Here is a 22,652-nt window from a genome sequence, read left to right on the forward strand (position 1 = left end):
AATCAATATTTGATAGCATAATTGTATGAAAAGAAGACCAGCTGTTCAGTTTGAAAAGAAATAAATAAAATTGAAATGTTTACTTGTCTCTCAAGTGAGAAGTGTCCCAAAGTACCTTGTTTAAAATGGATGCTGTTGGACATCACGCCGAAGGAAACGCCAAGCTGTGGAAGAATTCTGCATTTGAAATTTATGAGTGTCTATCTGGCTGCCTGTCATCTTGATATAAATCAAGATCTGAAATTTGTCTAAAATAAGCCTCTAGATGTAGCAACATCTGCCTATTTTTCCTCCTATTTTTAATCTACTCGTGCCCTCTGTGATTTGACAGACAGATTTTCATTGATTTTTATATTTGAAAAATCTTGAATAAGAATAAGCAAAGTATATTCTATTTTATCAAGAATTTTTTACCATTCACTACAGATTGGGAAACAGCAAATATGATGTTAGAAATAGGAGCTTGTTAACAATAGTGCAGTCTCTGGAATGTATCTGAAAAAGTCTTCTTATAAATGAAGTTGTAGCAAACTATCTGCTGAATTCAAAACCAGCAGATTAATGCTAATTTTATCTGACCTTGGTAGAACACCATTCACTTTGGTAATCATGGGCTTCATAGCAGGAGTTAATTAATTGCCTCAATCTGAAATGAAAAAGAAATACTTGCATAATCTAGCTCTAAAATTTCTCTAGGCTGTCAGGGCAGAGCAGACTCACAGTCAAGTTGCCAAGGACCAAGGCCCCCAGGTCCCTTCCTGCAGTGCTGCTGTCCAGCCTGTTTCCCAGCCTGTCCATACACCCAGGGTTGCTCTGTCCCAGGTGCAGAATCCAGCACTGGTCATGGGCAAACTTCATACAAGTGGTGATTGCCCAGTCCCCTCACTTGTCCAGGTCTCTCTGCAGGGCCTCTCTGTCTTCGGCAGAGTCGGCAGCTGATTATCACGGGCCAGCAGACAAACTTCGTTCTTGGGACGGATTCCTGAGGCTGCCGCAGGAAGCGGTATCTGTTACCCTTCAAGCCAAGCCTTTGCCCGCAGAGCCATTCCACGCCGCTCCTTGGGCTCCTCGGGCACGGAGCGGCGGTGGGGCCGCGTCCTGGTCGGGCTGGGCCCGGCCCCTCGCCCCTCGCCGCCCGCGGCCCCTCCCGCGGGGTCGCCCGGCAACGCTGCGGACGCGGCGGCTCCGACCCGCAGCCATGGCCTCCAAGCCGGGCAAGAAGAAAATCTCCAGCGGAGCCGGTACCTCCTCCAGAAGGTGAGAGCCCCGGGAGAGAGGGAGGGTGGGCGCGGGAGGCCGGGATGGAGACACCGCCGTGCCCGGCCTGGGCTGCTGCGGCCGGCCGGGAACTTCCCCGAGGCTCCTCGGCCCGGCCCGGGCGGCCGTCGAGGCCGGCGGGCACCTGTGCCAGGCGGGCACCTGAGCCAGGTGGGCACCTGAGCCAGGCGGGCACCTGAGCCAGGCGGGCACCCAGGCGGCCCTGTCGCCGTGTCATCTGCCGGACACGGGTGCGTGCCCGTAAGCGCCGTGCGGGCAAACAACTTGTGCTGAGAAAGTTCACTTGCTGGCGTGGGTGCTTCAGTAAAAGTGGTTCCTAAAGCCGAGGAGGGGTTTGGTTGCTCCTGGGGTTTAGTTTGTTCAATCCGGGAGCCCGGCTCGGGTGGAAGTTGTGCTCCCTCCCTCTGCAGCACCGTCCTGCCCCGCCGGAGCCGGGCGTGTCCTGGAGCATCCCTGGTCGGGCACACAGACCTCAGACCTTGCACACAGCAAGGGGAACGAGGCCTTCAGCTGCTGCTCAGGAGCTATCAGAAGTTAAGAGCTCACTGAAATGATTTTAGGTTAAAAGAACCTCAAACTTATCAACCAGGACAATAATTTTGGGAGTGGGGGCGCTCTATTTTCATCAGGGAGAGGAACCAAACTAGCTGCAGGTTTAGAGGCGAAATGATTAATGATGGTTATAGCACATCAGTTTCCCTTACAGAAAGGAAAGACAATTCCCAGTGTCTGGAAAGTTTGCTTAATGTTATAAAGAATCTGAGGAAAGCAAGTATGACAAAGAAAAGAATTTTTCATATTAATTTCTTAAATATTTCTGTGTAAGTAGCATCTCTTGGGTTATTTTTAAAATATTTGCTATTTGCTGGGTGTTTAGTATGTGTATATTTCTGTGTAAATGTATATTTCTTCCTGAAAAGACTAATAAATAGAGAACATTGACATTCACTCTCACTGTTTTGACTTGTGAGTTCTGTTTCTATGGTGTTAGCAGGTTTCTCATCCTAATGTAAGCCTGAATGCATGATGCTGTTGGGATTCAAATGAAAAAAAGTATCTCATGTATGTGCTTATGGCCTTTGCTTCTTTTTTTACATGAAGGTTTCAGTTGCATTACTTATTTCTCTCCTGAAGTCAATCTCAAATGCCCCTTTGTGCTTATTTCATATGTAGTTACACAGCCTTTACTACACAATAGTTTCTTATATTTTCATGTTCCTACTTTATATTTCACACCTTGATTCCCATTTTGCCAACTTTTCTGTTGCAAGCTGCCAGAATCTAGTTCCTTCTCCCCATTGCACCCTTTGCTTAGTAACTCTGTTGTTGTTTTGGCCAGGGAAGTGGTCACAGCACCAAGCCTGAGAGAGTTCATGAAGTATTTGGACACCATTCCTGGGCACAAGGAGTGACTCTTGGGATGTCCTGTGCAGGGCCAGGAGTTGGACCTTGATGATCCTAGTGGAATCCAACTCAGAATATTCTCTGATTCCCTTTGATATTCATTCATTCTGTTCATTCTGTTACCCAGCTTGTTCAGGATGTTTATGAGGCAGAGACAATTACTGTAAAAATTTTGTCTAAATCTATGAAAACATAATGTAACTATTCCTGTGTTTGAAAGAGAAATGAATATTTGCAGCCTGCCTGAGAGTTGCCTTGCAAGTTTAGTATTCTGTTGTAATTGCAAGATAGATTTTCTGTTTTATTTTAGAACAAAGCTTGCAGTTGCAAGGACAAAAATGTTAAAAATATTTTGTCTTTTGACTAATACTGTCTCCCTGATAGCAAACGTGACTTGTTTTTTATATGTCTCTAATGGTCAAAATACTAAATAGAAATATAAGTAATAGAACAAAGAAAAATACTAATTTTTCTTTTAACAATTTGTAAAAAAAAAACCCTGAAATCTGTTAGTACTTACCAAACAGAATTAGTGTTATTTCATTCGTTGTGGATAAAATTAATGCAGAAATCCTCTGAGAGTAATGTGTACAAACATCTGTGCAATATATTTTGATCACCTTAAAATCACTTTTCTCAATTCTAAATCAGGCTTCCTTTTTCCCCCCCACAAGTGTTCAAAACAGTCAGAACAGTACATCTGCACTGTGGAAAATCAATCAGGATTATGGGTGGATATATTGCATTGTTAGAGTGGGACCTCAGAAACATATGGAGAAGGCAGGAAAATTCCTCTGGACTTGCTAGCCAGACTTCCCCTGGGTCTCTGCAGGATACTCCATTGGGTCTCTCTTCATTACTGCTTTCTAATTAGAAAGCAATTCCCTCAGGAGCTAGGCAGCTGCTGGAGATGATGGGCTGAAGAACTCAAGCTCAAAAGGACTGCTCCATTACAGCTTTTCTGAATTGCACCATTAGAGGCTACTGAGAATCTGATCTTTCCCAGGTTTCAATAGCTATGGTGGATAAGAATTGATGTCTTTGGTGGCACTGGAAGAGATTCTGGCTAGTAAGAATGGATAATGAATTAAAATGCTTTTAAATTAATTTGATGAAGCTCCATGCCATCAAGCCCGTTCTTCTGAATTAAGCCATCAGCAGCTATCACAATTAGGATTTGGGCTATTAGGGACAAAAATGAAGAGGTAATGGTCAGAGCCAAGAGAAGCAAGTGATTTAGAGGTAATTGTGGCACAGACAGAGGTCACCATGGTATAGGGGAAGGTCAGAGCAATGCTGGAGTACTTTTTAAAGAGGTCACTAACTAATATGTACTGCTGATGTATCCTCAAGGACTAGCAGAGACAGGCTGAAGCCTGCACTGGCTGGAAGAAATTATTTTTTAGCTGTATACCTTGTTGATTGCAATCAGTAGCAGGTTGCTGTGCCAATGCCTAGGATTACCTAATGTTTGTTATTAAGATTAAAGGATGGGAGAATAAGAGCAGAAAAAAGAGCGGAATTGCTGATTCATTCTTCAATTCCCATAGGCCTAGAATAAGGTTTCTGCCATGGCTTCTGTTTGAGGTTTTATCCACTGCCAGCATCTGTTCTTTAGGTTTGGTAGTTTGGAGAATATACACTGACCAGATTAATTTTTTTATGTTTTGAGGTTTTTAGATAGGCTGAAAATTGAGAATGGTAAGAACTCATGACTTGTGGGTAAGAGCATGGTTATTGAACTTGAAGCTTTTAGTGGACCTCTCATATTGGTTAATGTAAGTTTTAATGGGCACTAAAAATTTACCTGGAATCAGTGAACAAGCCTGCAGGAAAGAAACCCATTGAAGATTATATGAATACATAGCAACTACATCAAGCGTGGGAAGTGCTTGAGCATTATTCTTAAAAATACTTAGAGCCTGTGAAATTATATTATGGATATACTAGATATGCCTTTATGCTTTTTGCAAAAAGGTTTTCAGTTGCAGTATTGTTTGAGACAAGGTGCTGTGCTCCAGTTCACTCACTCTCCCACTCAGCACTCCTGCTCTCCTGTTTGTGGTCCAAGGGGGCAGCCCAGTGGTACATCTTTGACTTGCAACATGTGTTGCAACATGTTTTATTTGAGAGAAGGGGTTGCTATTAGAGTAAAATCTGGTTACATTCCTATGGAGCTGCTTATGCTTGTTTTTGACTTTGCTGAGCTAAAGTCAGAGTTGAGTGTGGCTTGGAGGTTATAAATTTTGCTGGAGGCTTGAAACAGACTGAACATTTTGGACAAAAGACATTGATGATACTAGCCCAGATTTTGAATTTTTTTTTTAATTAATCATTTATGATTAATTCTGCCCAATTCATTGGTAATTGGGCTGATTTTAAAAATATAATTAATTTCAAATCTCATGGTTTAACCCCATATGGCATCTTTGACTCACACTGCTTGCTAGCTTAACCCTAGCAGGATGAGGGCAGGAATCTGGGTAAAAATGCAAAAACTTGCTGCAGATAAAGACAGCTTAATAGGTAAACATCAGAGCAAGAACAGGAATTCATTCACTGCTTCCCATGAACGGGCAAGTGTAACAGCCATCCCTCATGAAAGCAGGGCTTCATCACATGTACTGCTGACTTAGGAAGACAAATGTCATCAGTCCAAACATCTGCTTCCTTCTTCTTCCCCCAGGTTTATTGCTTAGCATGAGAATGTATGGTAAGGAAGGTCTCTTTGGTTGGTTGGTTGGTTGGGGTCAGGTGTCTGGGCTGAGTCCCCTCTGGTCCCTTCTTGTGCACGCCCAGCCAACGTGCAGGCAGAACTGTGTGAGAAGCAGCAAAGGCATTGACTCTGTGTAGTCACCACTCAGCAATAACTGAAATATCACCGTGTTATTGACTCTGTTTCCATCACAAAACTAAAACATATCTCCCCTACAAGCTGCTCTGAGGAAATGTACTTCAAACCTAACCAAACTCAGTACAGCTACTCACTAGACTTCTTCACAGGGAAAAGATTTGAATGAAAAATTTTAAACCTTCACTGTATTTATAATCTGCTTTACAATGGTAACTGGTAGTATATTACAAGATTTTATACTCTTAGTACAAGGCTGATTTTTGATAACTTGTGGGGCTCTTCTGTCTCAAACAGCTCAGTTCAGATCCTTTCTAACCAAAGCCAGTTAAGGCTTCATGAGACCCTGTGAGTGGTGTATCTTGAGCTACAGCAGTTGTTCATCTCCAGTTTGCAGCTACTGTCCTGACAAAACTGAGGATGTTTTGGGATCATGGTCTCCTTCAGCACACTGTTAACTGCAATCCAAAGATAAACAATTGTTTTGGATTGAGTGCTTGTCTACAGGCTTTTGGAAAGCATTTCCTGATCTCTCAAATAATTTAGGCATAACATAAATCTGTGATGGCCCAGGATTCCAGGGCATCCAGCTGCATAACTGGAGGGAAAAGTATCTATGTACCTTAGAATTTAACCATCTGAAATGCTGAGCAAATGGTACCATCCTGCACTTATGTACTTTCCCCAGACATAGCGGTGTTAGTGAATAAATGTGTTGTGATCTTAGGTTCATGATTGTTCTTCAGAAGTTTTTTAATGCATCACTGACCACCTGCAAGCTCTACCACTGTACTATTGTATTAATACCTAAATTCTAACCTGACTAAAGCTAGAGATGTTCCTGGAGATTTTGCATTGTCTTTTTTAAGCTTGAAAGAACCACTTTTCATTTATTTTTATTGTCTATTTGTTTTGCAAGCAACTCATATTTCTGAGGGTAGTAATTTTGTTAGTGTCACAAAAAAAAAAATAATTCTAAATTAGACCTAGAATTTTTGAGCAGAAAAATGAAGCTCTTGCTTTCAGTACCTGTGCTTCAGTAATCAAAATTTTTCAGTGTGTAAACACAGTACAACTTTACATAGTCAATTTGTTGGTACTTTTTGCTCTCTTCTGCTTTTAACTTTCTTTTTAGTTTTGTTTTGTGCTTAGAAAATGTTTTTTTCCCCAGGTAATTATGAGAAGCATACTAGAATAGAATATAAGCTGACCAATAAGTTTAATTTTTTATTAACTAGATTACATGTTAATTAGAAAATTATGTATTCAAATTAATATTCCTAGTTAATTCTAATTAAAACAAGGAACCCCTGAGAGCTCAGCTTATTTGATCTGTAGATTTCAAATTTCACAGACTCATGGGCATGAAAATATTAAGTAATTTACTAGTGGCAATATCACACTAAATGCTGTACTCCCTACTGATTTTAGTTTTAGGTTTTTCTTTCCATGAAACTCAAAGCACTGTCAGAGAATCTTACAGGCAAACACTCCATGAGCCCTGGGTTGGAGACTGCACAATCAGAGTGTGCAAGAGGAGCTTTGACTTCTATTGCAGTGAACAGTGTAAAGAACAGTGTGCTGGAAAAAAAGCACCTTTCAGCAGAACTGCATAGCAGAAAATGTACTGTCAAAAGAAAAATACGAATAACTGTGCTTTGAAACTAGAAAGCAATCTAAAAGTATAATGTTAGAGACTCTGTTTGCTGGGGATTATTCATCGATTTAAGAAGAATGGCCTTTATCTTCTGTGAATTCTCTGTAACCACCATGGAAGAAATGGGATTTCCTGATTTTCCTAACAATGCATGCAAAGTGCTTTTTAAATGAGTTGGCCTAAATCCTCAGAAGTACTGGCATGCTCTGCCATGCAGAGACTTTTAGCTCTTGGTTAATTGTTCAGGTGCCCTACAGAAGGCACAAGAGGTTTTAAAGAAGCAGCGCTGTGCAGTTCATATTCTTCTACTTGATACTTGAGTATCAAACTTTAGTGTCAAAAGCAGCCATAGCATTCTTACATCTGGTTTAAGGTCAGCTTACAGCCTTATAATGGCTATTCATTTGCTGCTAGTTGGAAGAAGAGCACATTGATCAGACAGAAATTTGATCTGCAAATTGGATGTAGATGTTACTTGCTTTCGAATCTGTGACTTGGTGGAAAACTGCAAGATACAGCTTGAAGCCCTTCTTGTCTGTGGCAGCCTGTTCACTTGGCCTGCCACCTGTACCATCTTTTGAAACCTGTTAACCTCAACGGATTTGGACAGCTCACAATCCCACCTGGAGCACAACTTAGAGTCAGCCTTAACCATCTTGGAAGAATCCATCAGAGATCACTATTTTGGCTGAGATTGGCACCTGAAAATGACTGGAAAAGACATTCCTCTTTCCAGGCTCTTGCTATGACATTATCTAGGTATTGGTATGTCATATTTCCACCTGTAACATTGGGTAGAAACCCCACCTCTGCAGACTGTGTTTGTTTCTGTACGTTACAAGGGCTCATTTAAGAGCTAGATAATATAGTGCTTCTGCCTTGGCAGGCATCTCTTGGAATTAATTTTCAATGCTCCACTCTTGGGAATCTAATTAAAAAAAAAAATAAATTTGAAGGATGTCTTTTAAAGGTTTAAGTGACCTCCAGTGTGGTAGAATGTGAAAGGCTGTCCAATGAATGGCATCCAGGCAATCTGATACCTTCCAATGTGAAAAATGTTTTTCAGATAAGTAAAAAACATTTTTCTCCATTCTGTATTCAAAGCTTTTTTATAGCAGATCTTTGGTTCCATAGAATCAGGAGCAGAGAATTTCACTACAGCTGCCTCTCAGCACAGAAAATGGTAAGCTGTTTTCTGGCATTGCTCTCGCAGGCTACAGGGTCTTGGTTTGCCATTTGAAAGCAGCACATACATGATATTGTTTCTCAAGTATATAATACCACCTGATTTTACTTCTGTCTTTGAGCAGTTTACAAATAGTAGTTTGTGGAATAGAAACTGTTCTTCCTGGAATGCAAAAATTGAAGGATCTGGATCCAAAATTCTAACATTGTACATGAGCTAGCTATGAGCATGAAGGTTGAATTTTACAGGAATTCCTCCAAAAAGAGAAATTTTTTGGTTTTTTTTTGCTTTACATAGATTTTTTTCACACAGGATAAAAAAATACTTTGTGATTTATATTAAATATGCAGTTGCTTATCAGTCTATTTGTCACCAGTTTTTTGAATACATCTTCATATTTTTCCCCTAACACATAGAAAAAGTCTATTACTTGATTTTGTGCTTTATATTTAATTTCTGACTTCAAGTTTTTATATAGCAAAAAGGTTTAGTTGGGAAAAATGGATCAAAACAGTAGAAGATACTCAATTTTAGCTGGAATTCTAAAATTACAAGGATCAGAATTCAGACAATATTTTTAGGACAACAAGTAGATTCAGGCTGAAAACAAGGAGAACAAACAAAAAAATTAAAGTTTTAAACCTACAGGGCCTCTAAATTTCTATTTTCTAATAATTTTTCTTTTAAGTAATGATCAAGGCATGCTGCTGTGTAAAATTTGCATGAAGGATTTGGCATTTAGGGTTTTTCTTCCACCTCCCAGAATCTGGAAAGCAAACCAAGAAGGAATAACTTGGTTTCCATTAATGTGAAGGCAAATATAAGTAAGAAAACATGTGGACTTCTATCTGGCAAAGCTAAATGTGAGGCTGGGTAACCGTCTCTCTTAGCAAATGTGTGTGTGTGCCTTCAAAAGAGGCTCATCCTTCACAAGTTACTGAGGTCTATTAGTAGTTTGTCTGACACCTACAAAGACATCAGCTATGTATAGAAATGAGAACATCACACTTGGAAGCAGTGATCTAAATTACAGACCCCTTTAAAAATGATATGTCTATAAAGAATAATCAGTTGGTGTTCATCTTCTCTTTCTATCATCACTTTAATTTTCCAGTTTGAACTTGCTTCACACAGAAAGTACTCTGTGCTTTTTGGGGAAGAAACCCTGCCCCAGTACACAAAAGTAAAATGACAATAAAACCTATTGTCAGAGGCTTTTGTAAGCAATTGTGATTGCAGCATAGATGGTTTACAATTATTTGTTCTGCTCATCATACCTGCACTGCATCCATGGCTTGGGTCTCCCCAAACGCGAGAGCTCTGAGCACGTAGACTATTTTGCTTCTGCAGAGAATCCTGTATGTTTTGGCTCCAGTATCCAAGGTAAGACTAATGGCAAGGTATTGTAAACCACTCATTCATATTTTGGTTTTGTTTTGTAATTGCTGCTGACTATGCTAATAATAAGGAGAAAACTGTATTTCTTTATTAGCTGCTGATTAAATTGTCTGATTGTGACTCATTCTGTTCATTCCTCTTCTGAAGAATGATACTAGGTATGAAGAAAAAGAGCAAATCATTTTGCCACAGAGTTGCTGATACTTGGCCAAACTTTCCTGTATCCTTTAGAGATTCTTATGAACTTGAGTGTTACCATGGTTTCTGCTCTGGGTTTCTAAGATATTCAGATGCTACTTTTACAAAATCATTTCAGTGATTATAGTTTAAAAGAACTTTCTGCTATAAATAAGGTCTTCAAAGGAGTCTTTTGTCTTTGAGGTTGGAAGAGATTAAAGAAATACTTAAGTAGCTTTCCTGCAGGGCAGATTTGGAAAAAAAGTTGAAGCTTCTGTTCTCTGCCCTCTTTTTACTAGTATAAAAGCTCTACTGAGGACAGAAGTAGTTTTTTTTATGACTGTTCAGACAATTCACAGAAAGGGACACTTTTTTTTTACTGCCTCTTGGTGTCTTCATGATTTCTAAAAAAATCATGAAATTGTTTGGTGATCCAGAATGACATGATTATTGGGAAAGGAAGATGGGAGTAGCCATGCTGTTTGAAAGTACCTACCAATGCTTCTGTAATTCTTGAGAATAATCCCATCAGTGTTGCTGGATTCCCTCTCTAAGGAATGGCCATAGAAAATTTGCAGGTAGATTTATCTGTTTTAGGAAGAAAGTATTTGCTTCCTAGCTTTCTAGACTCCATTAACCAAGCTGACAAGATCTTGCTTGCAGAATGTGGTAGTGCACATGTCTACAGACTGTATTACTTGAAAGCACATTTCCAGTGGGCTTGTTTCCTGTAATAAATCTGAAGTCTCTGAAAAAAAACTTAGGTTGCAATCTGTCTGCATTTTCCCTGTTGTGCTTGTCTGTCCTGCCATCCCCTCTTTCCTCTGTTGGCACTGTATCAATTCTACCAGTGTTCTTGGAGAAGATGCTTTAAGGGTCACAGGTGAATTAGTGCCAATTTCATGGTATTTCATTAGGCAATTTATTCTTCCTTTTTCTCCTTTAGGGTTTAGCACAGGATTAAAAGGGAGTCTGCCAGTAATTTGGTTTCAAAAATACTGTTGCACAATGAACCCATCCAGCCTGAGCATAAAATAGCAGTAATTTGCATTGTCCTCGTATCTTACAGTTCATTTCAAAGAATTCTCACTGTTATATTATTCAATTCTTGTAATAGAGGAACTTCTTAATAACATTACTCAAATGCAATATTGTAATTAATACAGCAGTCTTTTTTCATTTATTTTTATATTTGTAGGCCAATTAAATTGCTGTTATTTGTGAATTTTCCAGGTCTTATTGAATTATCATTTCTGAGATGCAGTAGCATTTGACTTCTACAACTTAGTTTAAGCATCTCAATCATAGGTAGCATTGTTTCCATGTATTCCAGATTGTTAATGCTGAGGATATTCTGTTATGTCAAAATGTGGTAGAAAGTGATTTTCTTTGCATGATAGTAAGCTAAATAAGTCTTCCATATCTCATTGTTGCATTTAAAAATTATGCTTTTTTAAAATTCCATTATTGTCCCAAAGCACTCAGAAATCTTTTAGCAAGAAATGAGGACAGGTTCTGAGTAACATGGTCTAGTGTAAGGTGTCCCTACTCAGGGCAGGAGGGGTGGAACTAGATGATCTCTAAGGTCGCTTCCAACCCAAAACATTCTATTGTTCTATGAATTATTGCAATTATCATTAATTTTATTTGTGAATGGTGTCAAAATATCTTTATTACTGGTATCAGAAAGTGAAATTTCCATGCTTCTCTATAAATATGTAGAAGAGGAGATGCAGATGTCGAAGTAGAAAAAAGATACAAAAAAATTAGGAGTAGTCCTTAAATGTTTAAAATTGATATGTATGCCATTCAAATTTCATTTGAAGTAAGAAAATAAAAGGACAAAAAATGGAAATTTTAACTTATAAATTTTTTACTATGTGTAAGAAACTCCCAGGAGTTGCATTTAAATCAGTTTTAGAGGTGTTCAGGTTTTAAAATATCACAAATGTTGAATCTGTTGATAGAGCCAGCGCTTAGTTTTTCATCGTTCTTCATGCATGTGGTTAGCACAGATGCAATAGATTTTTTGAAACAACTGGAAATTATACAGAGAAACTGATAGACACCTCAGGGTTTTTCAATTGCTGGTTAAATATTATTGAATACAGAATGAAGTATCATTTGAGTCTTCAAGAAAACACTGGAGAAAATACTATGCCATTAATGTAAGATCAAATCTAATAGAGTCAATTTACAGATGACTGAGGTGAAAAAGATGAAAAAATAAATCTAAGTATCACTCTACAGAATTCATCTTCCTTTCAGTTAGAGAAGGTAGAAGCTATGTTTGGGTGGGTTTTGCACAGCAGAAGGCACAGATGGTATTGAATTTTAACAGCTGTCTTCCACTAAGAGTTACTTAAGAGTGGTAGTGTGGATGAATTTAATGAATGTAGTTAATGTCTAGACAGTGAGAAATCTTTATTTTTACCCTTGTCTTTGTCCTTACTATTGCTAAAGTATTATGGAATTACAGAAAAACATTGATTGAATGGTGCATCTGAGAGCCATTTAGTAAAACTTCTACTCAAGCAGGACCAGTTTACATCAGATTGCTTAGATCCATGTCTATTTGAATTTAAAGTGTCTCCAAGTACTGCATTTACCAAAATCCAAATCAGACTCCAGTCAGCTCCCTCAGTACCTTTGCTCCCATTGCAGCTAATCCCATGGAGCTGTGTGTGTTCAGTTGCCTCAAGTGCTGCAACTCCTTCCTCTACTGTGGGTAAAGTTTCACTCCCACAGACTTTGTAAATAGACTCTTGGACTGGGGAGAGACAAATTGGCCAACAAAACCCAAGACACAAAAAGACATTGAGTATCTTGGCCTTTCGCATGTTCTTTGTCACTAAGCTGTTCCCCACCCCACTGAGCAGCAGACATGTGCTTCTTTATATGTCCTTTGCTGCCAATGTACTTACAGGAGCTTTTTTCCTTGTCCTTAACATCCTTTGATTATTTCTACTCCAGCTGAGCTTTTGCTTTTGTAGTTTCACTGCTCTACACTTGAGCAATGCCTCTGTTCCCCCAAGACACTTCCACCTTCTGGGTGATGCAGCTTAGTAGGATTTTCAGGTGTCATTTCACAGACAACATTTTCCTTAGTCAGACTTAGTCATTTAAGTAGTTTCCTTAGTCATTTAAGTAGTCTGTGTTTGACTTTGGAACATGGTTACACATTTTTTTGCATTTATATATAGGAACAATGAATGAATATTCTAGCTAATTCAGTTTTCAACCCTTTGTATGGACTGAAAGATGAAGGTGCACTAGTGCTACGTTGTGGCTATGAACACACTGTATATTAGCCTTGTGAAAATCCTTTCAGCCTCAGCAAAATTATTGCCAGGATTGTGAAAGCCAAGAGAAAGTAGTGAGAGTGCTGGTAGCACAAGAGCCCTGAGAATGAAAGTGCCTGCAGACAGCGCTGGCTGGTCTAGCAGCTCCCAGATGCCTGGAAGTGGGAGTCCTTTTCCCCAGGGCATCCTGTATCCATGGCAAGCTCCTCCTGGTTATCTAAAGAAAATAAGTCAGAAGAAATGAAAGAACACCTTCAGATAGGTGAGTGAGTTGAACTGAGTGATGAATGCTAGGACTGGCACAGGAGAGAAAGGAGAACCATGTGGCTTGAAGCAGGGGAAAAGAGGAGGGAAGAAACTGTCCTCAAATTCTGGTTTTGTGCTTCAGTTACCAAATTTACTTCAGCAGAAGTATAAATGCGTTAAATATTTTGTTGGTTTATACCTAATAACAACATCAAGCATCTTCTAAGATAAGTATGCTTATCTTAGTGACAAAAAGTTAACATAGTTAAAAGCACTAAAATTCCTATTACATTACAAAAATAACATTTTATAAGATAAAATACTTTCTACTACCCTTATCTAATAATGCTGTTCATTTTTATTTATGCTTTTGTGTGTTTTCCAGGCCATCTATGCTTTCCAAGGAAGCTGGTTCCAATGAGAAGTGGAGATTTCCTATTTGGCCAGAATGGAATGATGCAGACATCAATGCAGAAAAATGGGATACTGGAAAAGCTGGAAAAGAAAAACCTGGAAAAGGTCAAATTTCAGTAAGTTGTGTGACACATATTATTTCTATTTCATTTTTTATACTTGTATTTAATAGAGTATTTGCCACAACTTCTAAATAATGTGTTACTGATAAATATATTTATTTTCAATCATATGTTTTCAATATGTTTAAGTAGTTCCTTACTAAACTACAGTAATAAACTAGAAACAATTGTGCATTGTTTATTTGCTGCTTTTAAAATGATCTGTTAACATATCTGTGTGCACATTAATGGTTTAAAAAATACAACCCTCAAATCTATTTCATAGGATAACTAAACCTGGGGATGTGGGAACAGCTGAACTGTTGTAGTATGTCAGGGCACTGACACACTCCTCAGGGCACTGCAGTTTCTGTGGGCTCAAAAGGTTTCGTGCATTGGACTTTTTTATGGCAGAAATGGATGCTGAAATACTTACTTTTGTACACTGCAGTTTCTGGACATGTGAAACACTGTCTGCAGTTCTAGAATGTACAGAATGATTTGAGAGAATATTGTCATTTTGCAGAAAGTGAGCAGCTGCCAGATGTTGAAAAATTCCTGTTTTCCAACTTTGGAATGAATTAAAAATCTCATTGATTTTTACTCCTTCACACTGGTTATCATTGCAGAGTGTATGGGTCTTCTATACAGAGTAGTAGTAAATTTATTTTTTAAAAAAATTCTTAAACTCAGCACCTTAAATTTAAATTTAAAATGCAATAAATACAATGATTTATCACCTATTTCACATGCACATTCTGCATTGTTAATATATTTATTCTGAATGTCCCCTTGTGTACTATGTTTATGTTTCCATTTATATTTCTAGATTATTTTTTTTCTTATCCTAAGGTTGAATATATTATATTCCTATGGGGCCAAGGTATTGTTTTGAGAGAAGATATACATTCTATACTGAAGACTGTCTTAACTTGTCAAGCAAATAATTTTCCTTTGTGTCCTTCTCCTGTTCCTTTACCAATTTTGGTGTCTTTTGGGCTGTACTAAACATTTATCTAGCACTAATTTTCAGGTCTACCAGACATTATTATCATACATAAACTTCAAATGAACTATATATTAAAACCTTTCTTCTATTTTAGCACAAGAGATCTTCTGAATTGTTTACTGGACTCTTCAGTTCTTCAGCTACAAGCTGTATGAAACATTGCTTCTTTTACATGTTTAAAGGAATTACATGCCAATCACAGCAGATGAATTTACAGATGTAAAGTATTTGTAATATGACCTCTTTTGATCCAAGCAGATAGCCAGAATTCAACATCAAATAGGTTCAGTTGGAAACAAAATTAGTAATGTCAACCAGAACCTTTAAGTACACTTGGAACATGAATATAAACAGTCCTATTTTCTTGTGTGGGTAAAGAAGTCAACCTGAAGTGATGTCTTTCCATGTAACACTGAAAGTCTTTTACCAACCACCTGAACACAATGCTCTGTCTTAGAGCTGTGCACTGTGCTCCTGAGATTGTGCATTTGATCTTGTCTTTGTCTTTTGTGCTCATTTCTTCCATGTCCTTCCTGTAGAACTGGTGGTTGAGACTCCTGTCCTTAGAGCATGAACCCCTGAGACTTGGCACTTGCCTCTCATAGCCACCTTAAATAAAAGACTAGTTTAAACTTGATAAGTTAAAACTTGATTTTTTCAGCCTGGACCTATAATATTCTGCTTCAAAAAATTTTTTGCACTAGTAAGCTAAAGAAAGGTTGTATCTTTCCAGGTGTGGGGGTTTGTTTGTTTCTTTGTTTCTTTTTGTTTGTTTGGAGTCTTTTGGTTTTGTTTTGGTTTTGTTTTTTAACTTTGCATAGCGTCATGTCATTCCCATCTGTCTCCTTTCTCTGGTTTATCTAGTGTATAAGAGCTAAACTTTCCTGTTATACCATGAAGTCAGGGTTGGATGTCTCTCAAAGCAGACTATAAACACTGTTAATACAGTTGTGTATTGTCCGGGTTCCAAGAAATTTTTTAAGCTTTCAGAAAAAAAAAAAATAAAGTATTCCTAAAACATTCAATCCCTCCCCTCCTCCCCAGCTTCTCTTTTTTCCTTCAGGTACTGAAATAGGTTGTTGCAGATTATCATGTTGAAGGAACTTGCACAATGAAAAAAAAATATGGGGAAAAGGTTATTTGGGGGTCTTTGGTTTGTGTTTGGTTTTTATGCTTTTCTGATGCACTTTGTTTTGTCTTTCTTTAATCATTAAGGACTCAGAGTATCACAGATTTTTGTTCCCGACAACTCTTTCTCTGGTCTGTAGAAGACAGAGTGCACCATAGACTATGAAACACTCAAAAATATATAATATGCCTAAAAACTGTTGAAAATCCAGGCAAAAATAAAAAGCATTATCCATGTAACTGATTAGCTTCTCAGTCAGCACAACCTGTATCAGAGGCCTGTCCCCATCCCACGTTGTGCCAGTAAGTAAACAGACAGCGTATATCCTCACGCCTTCTGTGCACAGGGAGGATAAGCATCACTTAAAAATGCAACTTTGAAAACTGTATGAGCCTCTCTTTTTAATAGGCTAATTCACGCTGTATAATTATAGCTCTCTTTGGTTTCTATGGCAGTGCTAAATGCATGGAACATGAGTTTTTTGTTTCTTCATAATCACTTTAGATATTTACTTTCAGTGCTCAACTTAAAAGCTATAGAAATAAGTGAGTTAGAAAAAGTACATAGGAATAGCTTGGTTACAGAAGAGTAATTGACTTAAAAATTTAAGCTTTGGAGATCTTTCTGAAAGGGGAAAAGAAAAAGAATAATTTCATGTAGACATCTTGGAAAATGCAGATCATATAAGCTTCTCTGAATACTAGAGATGGTGCATTTTTTGTGCTGCATTTTCATCTTGGGCTTTGGGCTTTTTTTTTTTTTAGTTGTATATACTATTAGTTCTTTTTTATGCTATTTTGTTCCTTAAGTGAATTATCCTGTGAACAATATATTTTAAATCTCATGGAAGATAGAATACTCTAATTTTTAAAGATGGTCCATTTTTGTTCATGCATATTTTGTGCAGCCTGCATTTGATGATCCTGAAGGGAAAATAAAGTTGCCAGCATCCTTAAAAGTGCATTCATGGAAACGTCCACAAGAGTTTTTAACAAAAGAGGTAAGAAACAAGCAAGGTCATGATGAAAAAATCTCAATTGCCTAACTTGTGAAAAGTGGAGTGAAATTAGCAGAAGAAGTTTGTTCAACAGGTAAAAGCCACTTGACCATGCGGTCAGTCCTGTCCTGGAGACCGGTGTACAAAAGGGCTCAGTGACCTGTGTGACAGCTCAGCTGTGCTGCTTGCATGGTCATGAAAGATGAAGGTGCACTAGTGCTGGTCTCCAGGACAGGACTGACTGCATGGTCAAGTGGCTTTTACCTATTGAACAAACTTCCTCTGCTGAGCCCTGGTACTGGAAACCCTGAGCCCAGGGTGAGCTCACACTGCTGACGGTGATGGAGGAGCCTGCAGGCAGCTCCTGCTCCTTTCTGGCAATTACATCACCTTCATCTCCTTGACTTTATCTAACCACAGCAGCAAGTTCTTCCTTTCATTTTACAGCAGAAATTGAGAGCAGGGTTATTTTCTTGTAAGAATATTCTTTGGTAGCTCAAATTGTATCATAGTTCAGCAAAACCAAAATGAATGGGATCTGCACAGAATGCTGACGGGATGACTCAGAGGCCTGCTGGATGCCACACAACACAGGTTTCTAAAAGGACATAACACTACCTATACTAATCCCATTCTTTACAGTTAGCATAATAATAGCATTCTCAATTATACTGTACAGAATCTGAGATTTAATTATTAATTAAATTTATTAATGGGATAAGACCACCATGGATCAGCACTTCCTGGTGCAAAACATCATGGTTGTGTATGCCCCCAAATCTGCTTCACTTTTTGACTCCCATGTTCATTTGGAAGACAACTGGACAGAGAGATGCCTTTCTGTTTTTATAGATGCCTTCTATTTCTCTATTCTCAGTTCCAAATTACTCTCATGGCAGAAAAATTTCTATATGTTCCACCTGAGCAGATGTCTGAAGTACTCATATTTGTCATGAAACCATGAACTAGCTTTACCAGAACTACATTACTTTTTTTCACTTCAACTATCATATTTTTCTGGGCTACACAGAGTACATGTCTTTGACAGTAGTTGTCTGCAAGTTAACCATAGCATTTTAAAATTGTGCAAAACTTTAAAACTAATTGCAGAGAAAACAAACAGCCTCGTATTTCAGAGGTAAGTGTTGTCCAATGCTGTTACCAATCTAAGGGTTTATGTGATTTGCTTCAGATCATATTTTGAAGTTTTAAAGCACTTGGACCACCCTTCCAACTTTTTCAGGGTTGTCAGTTTTCCTTTTGTCAGCTTGTCAGTTCCATTTTTTATTAACTAGACACTAAACAGAACTAAGTTTAATTTTTAATGGAGAGAGGGGGAGAGGTCAGAGGAGTAATTGACAAGACCAAAAGATTGGATAGGAAACACTGCCAAAATGCATAAACTGAGTGGAGGTATCTGAAAGATGAGGGCAAGAGAGCTGGCAGCCCAGAAAGTCATGGAAACATGTATCTGTATTTAAAATAGCTTTTAAAATCTGTCTCTGGAGTATGATGAAGAAAGCATTTGTTTTCTTTAGGACCTGATTAAAACCTTGATGCTTCTTTTGGTCCAATATATTTTGAATCAACAAGCAATGATTACAAAAGATTTTATATAAAAATTAATATAAATGTCAAGTGATGAAAGGCTATTAAGAATTATTTGTTAGCTGATATATTTTTAACTCTAAAAGAAAGCATAAACAAGCCAATATTGTGGTAATCAAAGAATCAAGCAATGAACACCAATACGTGATGAGAGGCACAGATACATTTAGTTCAATAAACTGCAATCCCAGTCTGTTATTACTAAACTGCTTACAAAAAGGAAATGGGCTGTACAAGAAGAAAATATTCATGAACACAACATAATGCAGCCGAAGATATGATGAAGTTGCTGTTCAGACATTACCACTAACTGACCATGAGCAAATAAATCCCAGTGAACCCTGGTGAGTGGCTAAGGGAATCTCAAAGTATGAGACAGCGTTATGATCATGATTTAAATGCAGAACTGCAAATATCTTAAGAAATTGAGGGCATCTCAATTTACTGATGTGATTATTAAATTTGATACTCTTTAAATCTCCTGGTAAAAATAATAATAATAATTTATTAAAAATCTGAACCTATATTTAAGGAAGTTGTATAAAGAAATACCAAACCATCTACAAGATGATCACTTCTAGTTTTCAAATGTGTAATGAATGCTTGCCAGATGTCCAACATTTTCATGTCCACTGCTGTTAAATGCTAATGTTAATTTAATTTTCTCCAGATAATTTAGTTATGGACCTAACTGATTTACTTTCTACTAGGTTCCTGTGATAGTCCAAAATGAAACCTCATTTGACCTTGTTTCAGCAAATGAGCACATATTTTGTTGTGAGGTAGGTGAAAATTCATTAAGGTCCCTTAAAAAAAATTATTTCCTTTTTATCTTTCTTTGACTTTTTGAATTTCACTCCAAATTCCTACAAAAAAGAAATATGTTGTGAGAAGTTTAAGTGGAAAATGAATGAAGGGGATTAAGTTGCAAGAAATTATCTAGATTATTATAATTAGTGTTTATCTTTTTTAGAAGTTGAAAAATCAGTTATGGTGAGAGGTTTTCCAGCTGGATGATGTTGTCTAAAGAAAAGAGTAAATAAAGGCTATGTTATAAAGGATTTCTAATTTTTACTCAAACTTTCTGGAAGTCCTAGTGGGCTTGCATGTGTGTGCAAATGTCTGTGATCCAGTCTTTTCTGTCTCTCCAGAGCTGAATAAAGGTTTACTGAATTCCTGCAGGTCATGGAAAAAACGTAAACCAGATGGAACCAAGTCATCTGAGTGCCTTACTGAATGTAATATTACTTAATAATTTCTATTTCATTCAGTACATTAATGCAAATTCAAAATTCAGCACCAGAGATATAAGGGAAGAAACACCAGAAAACAGGTCATGTCAATTTTCAAGTCTGAAAAACCACTAATTTATTCTAGGACAAGTTTGTTAGAATGTCCATAGAACCAATTATTAATTTTAGGGCACATTTCTTGTAGTAAAAGGTTTTTTTCATTCCAGTATACATAAATCCTTTTATAGTCCTTTTATGGTGTATACACTACTTTCACAATAAAAGGATATATACATATATCCTTTTATTGTGAAAGTACTGTATACATCATAAATCTGCATATCATAAAAACTCATGTATAAAACATGATTAGTTTAAGTTCTTATTTTAACAATTAAAGAATTCTAAGTATATTTAATAATTTAGGATTTCCTTTACTGAGTACAAATAATGACTTTTTTAGCAGCTGGCTTTTAAAAAGCAATTAAACAAGTGAAAACTCACAAGCCCTGTAACATAATTTATTTTAAGATCATATTTCTTAGTTTGTCTTTGTTAAACGATGAATACCTTTATTTATATTGTGCCTTTACTTAGTTGCATGAAGTCTTGTGTTGTAGATAGTTATTGTAATGATTTTAAGAGAAGTTGTAACAGCGAAACTAATTTTTCCATTAAACTACAGCTGTATTTTTGTGTCACATTTTTATTTACAACAGGATCTAGTTTATTCTTCGATCATTATAGCTTCATATTTTTTTCAAAATCTGTTACTTGAAAAATCTTTTTTTTTCTATTTTTCTCTTGTTTTAGCTGATGAGATGGATTGTAAGTGAAATCTATGCTCTCTGGAGGATATATAATGAAAATTCCTTAAATAGTGAAACACCCACAGTTGTTTGGAAACCTTGGGAACACATTTATGGCTTATGTAAATCTGCCAAGGAACCCATAATAGTGTACAATAAATTTGGAAAATATGCATTGAAACTTTATTGGATGGTGAGTGGTTTCCTCCAACAATATAAAAATATGATGCAGCTAGCATGGCAAATTTTAATGGTTACTGGGCATACATTTTATTATTGAAAATACACAGATTTTTAGGAGTAGAAAAACTGACAAATTGTTGATTTGAATGTTTGTTAATTAAAATGTCTCTTACAGTTCATGTGATTGTTGCACAACTTGTGGCCTGATAAAAGTATTATTACCTGCAAAGGCAATATTTTATTTTTGTAGTTTTGTAGGTTTGATGCAAATGCTTAGTAGAGTCAAACATGTGGCCCACACCTCTGCTGTATTAGGCTGATTTTTTTCTTTTTATATTTAAGTAATTCAGTTGCCTGACTTTACAGAGCTATTTGTCTCTAAATGTGTTTAAAGATAGTTAGATACTTCCAGTGTGAAGACCATTTTCTGAAGAGGTACTGGTAAAATTAAAACATCCCAAGGGTTTCTAAAGATAATAGATAATAATTTCTTAACACGTTTGGCAGTCAACAGGGAACACTTAATTGCATATTGAGCCTCATTTTAATAGAGAAATAGTAACATGTAAAAGAACTGACATCTAAAAGTTACCTATGTTGTTTGAGTTATTTCAGTTACATTTGCCTTTTGGAAACAGAAAATGTCACAGCATGCTAAGACCTATAACTAACCCTACTAAACTTCCAGTTGCCCAAAGCTGAAAATATTTCTGAGACAGTCAGTTGGAAACAAAAACTTGAAAGTGACCTTCTCTGTAAGGGGAACACTTACCTGATTTACATGCCTGTGCTTTCCTCACCCTTTACTATTGCCTTCACTTGTGGAATAACTTATATTTCATATAGAAATGAGTTCCATGAGTTTGAGAGGGCACAAATTGTATTGTCCAAGTTCCTCAGCAGAAGACTTTATTCTGTGTGTGAATTTAATGCTGCAGGTATTATGAATGCATGTGGTAAAAGACTACATTTTAAAGCATATCCAAGAGTTACCAGTGCTTCATTCTCTTTGTCACTTTTGTCACTTTTTGGTACACTCTTTGTCTTTTATTTTGTTCGGGCCTGTGTGTTTATTCAATTTTTTTTCCTCTGGGTATACAGCTGTATTTTACAGAAAGAAAAACAGGAAAAAAGAGGGTCACCTGTTGGATGTTTAAACAAAATGTGCAAATGAGGAAAGACAAATATCAGAAGAGACAGAGGAGAAATATATTTCATAGGAGAAAGTAGAAAAATAAATGAAAAAGAGTGCAAAAGGTGGAAGAATAATGAAATTATTTCACTAATGTTCTGCACTGAGTCCTGAAGACATTGTTGTACACAACATCAAACCTGTGGATAATAATTTTTTTTCACATATTTGACAAAATGTATACATTCCATCCTACGTTCTACTTTCGCTTTGCCTTCCTGAGGTTTATTGAACTTGTAGTTATTTTTTTCTCACTTTTTTCATCTGTAGACCTGCCCCACTTTTTTTATTTTTTTTTTATTTCTTTTCCTTTACTTATCAACTTGTTCTGTTCTCCCTAGTAAACTTCAGCAATTATTGGAAGAGGAGATGAATATGTTATCATATCCCTGACTAGGTCCTTTTCAAACTAGGGAAGTTTAGATATTTTGTTTTGGTTGTCACAAAATGGTTCTTATCCTTAAAAATATTAGCTTCTT

The 22,652-nt window shown here is 37.2% G+C and overlaps 1 protein-coding gene across 1 annotated transcript in view; it reads left to right on the forward strand.

The window, feature by feature from the left end:
- The first annotated feature begins 1,199 nt into the window (after positions 1-1,199).
- ADGB (androglobin) overlaps positions 1,200-22,652 on the forward strand; it is a 97,784-nt gene continuing 76,331 nt past the window's right edge. Inside the window, exons 1-5 of the mRNA XM_064706972.1 lie at positions 1,200-1,257; positions 13,885-14,029; positions 17,060-17,152; positions 19,468-19,539; positions 20,803-20,991. Of these exons, the coding sequence (XP_064563042.1) occupies positions 13,892-14,029; positions 17,060-17,152; positions 19,468-19,539; positions 20,803-20,991 (492 nt within the window). The 5' untranslated portion in view covers positions 1,200-1,257; positions 13,885-13,891. The remainder of the gene's footprint in view (positions 1,258-13,884; positions 14,030-17,059; positions 17,153-19,467; positions 19,540-20,802; positions 20,992-22,652) is intronic.

The sequence above is a fragment of the Zonotrichia leucophrys genome, chromosome 3, assembly GCF_028769735.1.
Source record: "Zonotrichia leucophrys gambelii isolate GWCS_2022_RI chromosome 3, RI_Zleu_2.0, whole genome shotgun sequence".
Classification (NCBI taxonomy): Eukaryota; Metazoa; Chordata; class Aves; order Passeriformes; family Passerellidae; genus Zonotrichia; species Zonotrichia leucophrys.